Source organism: Gymnoscopelus braueri (assembly GCF_963280865.1).
Source record: "Gymnoscopelus braueri genome assembly, chromosome: 3".
NCBI classification, from domain to species: Eukaryota; Metazoa; Chordata; class Actinopteri; order Myctophiformes; family Myctophidae; genus Gymnoscopelus; species Gymnoscopelus braueri.
In genome coordinates this window covers 58,559,049-58,566,548 of record NC_137612.1, presented here as the reverse complement: position 1 = coordinate 58,566,548, position 7,500 = coordinate 58,559,049, and the positions used below count along the sequence as shown (strand labels likewise).

Genomic DNA, 7,500 nt, shown 5'->3' with positions numbered 1-7,500 from the left:
ATGTGTTTCTGGTAATATTATTGTCCGCTCATTTTGTATGTCTGTGGCAAAAATTGAATTTTGACCAAATTTACCACCACAAGCCAGCATGGTGATGACCCTTGCTTCGGATGGATTCAAATGGACCATGTGTAGGCAGCTTCAGAAGGCCATGTGTGTGTGTGTGTGTGTGTGTGTGTGTGTGTGTGTGTGTGTGTGTGTGTGTGTGTGTGTGTGTGTGTGTGTGCGTGTGCGTGCATGTGTGTGTGTGTGCGCGTGTGTGTGTGTGCGTGTGTGTGTGTGTGTGTATGTGTGTGGTCACCTTCTCGTTGGCGATGTTTAGCTGGAAGAGCCCGGCCTGGTAGTACGAGTAGAATCCGCTGTCGAAGAAGTACTCGCTCAGAGCCAGGTAGACCATCCTGTCGAACTCTGTGATGACCGGGTCCACCGCAGTATTCACCAGAGGGGCCTGCTGTTCAGACAGCTCGAAAAACATACCCTACAACGCACGCACGCATGCACACACATACACGCACATACACGCACGCACGCACACACACAAGCACGCACGCACACGCATGCACGCACGCACACAAACACAGAAGAAGCAGTGTTGCCAAGTCTGCTTATTAAAAGCAACTTTGGGCTTGTTTTTTCTGTAAAATAGCTTGTAAATATTGGTAGTTTCCGGTTGTGTATTTTTTTGGGGGGGGGGTGGGCCTGAGTCCAATTCTGCAAATGTCTTCTAAATCAGAACCTCGGAAAAAACATATGTTGCTATATCAGTGGTTCTCAAACGTTTTCATGTCAAGGCGGACCCCCACAATTATATGCATTTGGCCGCCGACCCCCATCTCAAAATATTTTGCTCCAGGGACCCCCAGAAGCAAAGATTTGAGTAAAAAATGTTTGCTAAAAAAAAAATATATATATATATATATATATATATATATATATATATATATATATATATATATATTGAAAGATTTGCGCCAATTTTCAAAAAAAAAATCAGAACTACAAGCTCAGTGTGGCATGAAGTGACGCGCTATGAACTTGTATATCTGCTATTTTTGAATAGCCAAAGTATCAATGGTTTAAGTGATTAAAATCTAAAATTAATTCCCGGTTTTGGCCTTCATTCAAAAAATTTTATGAGCACAAATTCAATCATTGTAGTGGTTCTCAAACTGAGGCTCAGGGACCCTCTGGGTTGCTTGAGGGGGTTCCAAATGGACCCTTACAGGAGGAATCGTCAATCCAGTAATTCCGATAGATCCAGTATGATCTTATTTACTAGCAATTATCATTTCTGTACTCATATTGAATATATTCCGTTCATACCATCATATTTTAACCAACAATGAACAAGGCTAAAGAATTGTGTTGTCACAATTTGTTGACCTGCACGTACGCCAGTGTTTTAATCCACTGTTTGGTAGGATATGTGCCACTTTAATGGTGCCTATATGCATATTATGTAACACTAATGAATGAATTACCGTTAAAGAGTAACAGAATAAAACAGAATAGACGGCCATTCACCTTGAAGTCCATGTCCAGACTCCTAGAGGTCACCGTGGGGTCACGGAGCAGAGCGTAGTCGATACCGATGTAGTTATCTACCTCCGTCCTTACTGCGGACAGACAGACAGACAGACAGACAGACAGACAGACAGACGTCATAATGGTAATTTGTTTGTGTATAAAACATAACATTTGAGGATCCATGTTGTTTATTATTGATATTGGGATTTGATTCAGTCTCATGTGTGGATTCCACACGTTACAAACAAGTGACTGGCATTATGCCGTCTAGGGACCTTAAGTAGAATCCTCAGGGCATCATTGTAGTGCACACTTTACAAGACTTCAACACATACTTAACCTGCGAAACAGCGTATTAGCCTGCATAAAGAGTGCTGCCCTGTCTAGAGATATCTCTATCATCATGGAGATTATCAGTGAAAATGGAGCCAAGGTACTTGATTTCCTGGCGCACAGAAAGACGACTGTCACATAAGTGAAAAGCTGGGAAGGCCAATTTTTTGTGTCCTCATGGCTTCTCACTATCATGACACTACTCTTTTTTTGTGACTTCACGGCCATGTTAACTTTTAAAAAGCATGTTAGTTAGTGAGTTATGGTTTAACGGGTGTCAGGGACGGTTTTCAGGCCAAGGACCCCTAAGCTGAGAGAGAGATGAAGCAGGGACCCCCACTACATATTGTATAACATTGTGTTGCAGATTAAACTTAGATAGATAAAATAACCAATCTACATAAAGCTCACCACGCACTGTGATCTTGTAGATCAACTATTTTCGGTTAAGGTTCCCCTCAGAATAGGGATGGTTAATGTAAACAAATAAAACTCCCCTTGTAATAAATCTGAGGACCGGGGACCCCCCGACACCCTGATAAGCACTTTGAATGTAGGAGTTGAGGCAATACATTTTGTTTGACTAAGCTCCGCAGATAAATATTGTGAAAATAGCAGATCTACAAGCTCTCAATGCCTCGCAATGCGAGCCGTTGTGAGCTTGTAGATCAGCTATTTTCAAAATGTTTGCCTTTTTCTTATATTATTTGACAATTTTGCCAATGTTTGACTAGTTTTTAAAGTAGTTTGTTGTTTACGTTTGATGCAGTGAGTAGGCTAATGGTCTTTTTCTTTTCTTTCTTTCTTATTTTTTAGGCATTAAAAAGGACTTAAAAGTCCTTAAATTGTCACTTCACTGTCATCTGGGGACCCCCCAAAATCATATGGGGACCCTTCTGGGGGTCTCGACCCACATGTTGAGAACACTGATGTACATGATGATGCTATGGTTTATTGTTGAGAAGGACGATTGCACCCTCTTGTGGACTGTTTGTGCAGAGACAGTGCATCCATGTACCGTCTCTGCATCAGTAAATTACAATTATATTGAATAAAACATTCCTGCATTGTCTCTGCATCAGTTAATTCATGGTTAATTCATAATTCAAATGACATCAAATTTAAAACCATTCTGAACAAAAGGGCTCCAGTTCTGTATCATCCCATAAGCTGCTCTGAGAAAAAAAGTCACACCTAAAAATGCAAATCCTTTACTTTCTTACATGAAACTGGAGTCTTGTTTTATAAATTTAAAAAGGTTGAGCCTGCACACCGGCTGCAAGGCAAAGGATCACTTGAGTTGACAACCTTTCGATCCTCACAGGATCTCATCATGTCAACTGACCTGTCCTTACCTGGAATAGTTTAGTGTTTAAGGTTGCTGTTGGATTAGATGAATGGTTTAGTGGTTAGGGGTACTTGTGTTTAAGGTTAGGGTTAGCCGTGTGTAAGGTTGTTGTTGGATTAGATGAACGTACCTGGAATGGTTTCCAACATGGTGTTAATGTGAACCATAGCGGCATGGTTGAGCGCTGGACAGATCTACACAGATAGACAGACAGACAGACAGACAGACAGACAGACAGACAGACAGACAGACAGAGGTTAGTGTCATGTCATGCTCGTCTGGCAGTAATGATAACATCCTAGTGCTATCAAAACACAACAGCAGGACGCTAAATGCTTGTTGGATAGGAGAACAGGGTCTCTCAAACATTCTCATGTCAAGTCAAGAACCCCCAAATTGCTACAAATGAAGCCCCTGACAGCTCATTTTAAAAGATGACCCCCATACGAGAAGATCTTAGTTGGCAGATAGTACATCATTCTGCAACTGTTTTATCTCGTAGGTGGGGAGAGTGAAACCTATGATCTGTCATTCTAATGCGTTCTCTCATTGGCCCATTTGGGACAAAAAAACACTGTGGCAAGGTTTCTGTCATTGTGAAAGTCAGATATGAACACAAAAATATGTATAAAATCTCATCCACTCTGGTTTTTAGCTGTGGTGGACTCGGGATGAAGTTATGACATTTTAGCACTCGTCCTAGGACATAATAACATCATATTGAGGTAGGAAAAACGTGGTCCCAAATTCTCCTTTAACGTCGTAGTGTCCTTGAGTGTCCTTGAGTGTCCTTATATACATATATATATATATACATATATATATGTACATATATATATATATATATATATATATATATATATATATATATATATATATATATATATATATATATATATATATATATATATATATATACATATATATATATATATACATACATATATATATATATACATACATATATATATATATATATATATATATATATATATATATATATATATATATATATATATATATATATATATATATATATACATATTCTATCAATTACCCCACAAAGCCTTGAATTCATGGAGATTTAGATTTTGTCGTATTCCTCAGCCAATAATCCAATATAGGCTTATAAGAGGTGGTAGGAGACCAATGCAGAACTATATAAAAGAATAATATAAACTAAACTCTCACAAAACAACTCTCATAGTGTAATCACTGATGAGCCTACTGATGACCCAGGTTCAAAGAGAATGTTTTGAATATGGTTTTGCTCTTGTTAAGATTGGTATCCTATTATTTATTGGCTATATTATTAGCTCGGGAAAACATCTCCATGTATTCAAGGCTTCATGGGGTGAGTCATTTATAAGATTTTTTTTTCTGGGTGAACTTTCTTAAATGATGTCTGGTTTTACCTGTTGGTTGAGCAGGAAGCGCATTGCTGTGGTCAGGAAGGTTGCCAGGAAGTCATACACCCTCCTACAAAATAAAACGACAGCAAGTCATACACCCTCCTACAAAATAAAACTACAGCAAGTCATACATCCTCCTACAACTTAAAACAGGAAGTCATACACCCTCCTACAAAATAAAACAAGTCATACACCTTCCCGGGAATTAAACAATAATCTCTCATTTGACATCATCTGGTCTCCTTGGTAAGAGAACAGATCAAATCTAATCAACTATATTGATCCCCTTGGCCCAGGAGTTCAAAACTTTTAATCCATTATGCGAGTGGGTCAGATTTGGATTATTTCGTTAATCAAATGTATTTTTCTTATGGGCATAATGTTGGCTGAGATAATGCTATGACTACAGATCGGATATCAAAGTGATCCCAATGCTGCTTTTTGGATTTGAACTGCCAAAAATACAAAAGTGATCCGCTAGGATAGGGATAAAAACATAAAACAAATCTTTGGCCCTGGGGGGAACCCCTGACCCCTGATCATGACATTTTACTTGACTATTCGTTGTCATGCAAATAATTGTGTTTAACAATTGACTTGTGTTTTTGGCATTGACCATTGGAACATAATAAATACAAATAAATATCAGATGTTTTTGGGGGGGGTTTTGTTAGTGTAAATAGCTGATCTACAAGCTCACAATGCGTCACATTGCTTAAAAAAAAAAATAATAATAATAATAATATATATATATATATATATATATATATATATATATATATATATATATATATATATATATATATATATATATATATATATATGTATATATATATATTATGAACACTTTTCAGCAGACACATTTATATAGATGACTAGAAACGATTATGACGATTGTCTCAAATAACTGCAATCGGGTGGCTATAATAGCGAGAGGCCTATACACTGGCCTTACCCCAGAGTTCCACTGAACCTGGCCTTCATCTTGACGATGCTGGCGTCACACGTCACGTTGCTGATCTTCAGTCGTCCCACTTCGTCCCTCTGCATCTTCAGAGCCGTGTTGATGTTCACGCCTTCGGCCGACGCGTTGATGTACCCTGTGTCATAACTGTTGTACAATAACACTGTTGTTAAACACAATACTACCATTATTAAACTCCAGTGGTGGAAAAAGTACTCAAATTCTTTGCTTGAGTAAAAGTACCAATATTGCAATATAGAAATACTCTATAAGTCCAGAATTCAAAATTCACTTCAGTAAAGGTACAAAAGTACTGGCATCAAAAAAGTAAAAGTACTAAAATGTTTGAAAATAGCAAATGTATTAAAATGTTGTGGAGTAGAGGTTTAAGTACTGAGAATGGGAAATACTCCAGTAAAGTAAAACATCCTCAAAAGTGTACTTAAGTACAGTACATGAGTACATGTACTTAGTTACTTTACACCACTGTTAAACACTATACTATTGTTATTAAAGGCATACTATGTAACTTTGCCCTGTGTTTACACAACAAAACAATAAAATACATGTTTTTCCCCGCCAGGCCGTAGGCATGGGGAGACTATGTTTTGCACCCTGAAACAATACTGTCTAGTCTTATATTATTATATTCATTGAAAATAATAATCTGTAATAATTAAATGATGTACGAACAAGAACCAGTAGAGGATCCGTCGGTGGAAGCTCAGAGTGATGGAGGTGTTCTGGACGTCAAACGTCAAACCAACATCTGACTGGAAGCTAAGGTCTGCATGAGGCATGTTGAGCTCTGTTATCTTTACACTGAGGAGGAGAGGAGAGGAGAGGAGAGGATGTGAAGAGAGGAGAGGAAATGAGAGGAGAGGAGAGGAGAGGAGAGGAGAGGAGAGGAGAGGAGAGGAGAGGAGAGGAGAGGAGAGTGGGGTAATATTTAGGTTAATATTCGGTCATTATAAATATATTATGTACATAATGTGATGGTGATGGTGTATTATGTCAATAGGATAAACATAATGTATATATTTACTCAGTGATGGTGTACTCGAATCGTCCCTCGTTTCCTTTCATCTCTGGCATGGTTATGTTACTGAGTTCCTCCTCCACAAAATTTGTGGTCTCATACTTCACTGCAAATACACAGTACAAATACTCTAAATACTAAAATACACAGTACAAATACTCTAAATACTAAAACACACAGTGTACATATAATGACATTACAGGGATGTAGGGAGACAGGGTTCAACTTGCACATACACATGCACCGTGGTGGTCTAACAACGCCATCCCTAATCACGCATCACGATAAAACGTACTGATCAAAAACAAACTGATAGATTGATAAATATGTATTTATCAATACATAATTATGTACAAAAAAATATGTCTCATTTGTATGTGCTTAACCCATTAATAAGACCGGGAACACATCTGTGTAATCACTTAAACCATTATTTTATACTATATATTATAGTATAGCAGATCTACAAGCTTATGAGCTTGTAGATCTGCTATTTTTTTTAAATCTTGAACATGTGTGCAAATCTTTATCTTTATATATTTTTTAAATGTTTAACTCAAATCTTTGCTTCTGGGGTCCCTGGAACAACATAATTTGAGATGGGGGTCCGCGGCCAAATACATATCATTTTGGGGGCCCTTGACATGACAAAGTTTGAGAACCATATAGCAACATACGTTTTTTCAAAAAACTGTTAGGATTTAGAAGACATTGTAGAATCCCCTGAAGCAAAGATTTGAGTTACAAATGTTCACTTTATATATTCAAATTCTATTCTATATTCATAGAGTGCCGCGCTATGAGCTTGTAAAGTGCCGCACTATGAGCTTGTATATCTGCTATTTTTGAATAGCCAAAAGTAATGGTTACAGCAAAA

General features: G+C 37.7%; 1 protein-coding gene across 2 annotated transcripts in view; it reads right to left on the bottom strand.

Moving 5' to 3' along the window:
• pltp (phospholipid transfer protein) overlaps nucleotides 1-7,500 on the bottom strand; it is a 22,100-nt gene that overhangs the window by 8,109 nt on the left and 6,491 nt on the right. For both annotated transcript variants that reach the window (XR_013932971.1, XM_080425257.1), the window contains exons 3-9: nucleotides 6,630-6,729; nucleotides 6,278-6,406; nucleotides 5,576-5,731; nucleotides 4,624-4,687; nucleotides 3,339-3,402; nucleotides 1,525-1,616; nucleotides 302-478 (exon numbers count right to left, since the gene is read on the bottom strand). Coding sequence is in view for 1 of the 2 variants with exons in the window: in XM_080425257.1 (XP_080281383.1) it covers nucleotides 302-478; nucleotides 1,525-1,616; nucleotides 3,339-3,402; nucleotides 4,624-4,687; nucleotides 5,576-5,731; nucleotides 6,278-6,406; nucleotides 6,630-6,729 (782 nt within the window). In the remaining variant the exon portion in view is untranslated. The remainder of the gene's footprint in view (nucleotides 1-301; nucleotides 479-1,524; nucleotides 1,617-3,338; nucleotides 3,403-4,623; nucleotides 4,688-5,575; nucleotides 5,732-6,277; nucleotides 6,407-6,629; nucleotides 6,730-7,500) is intronic.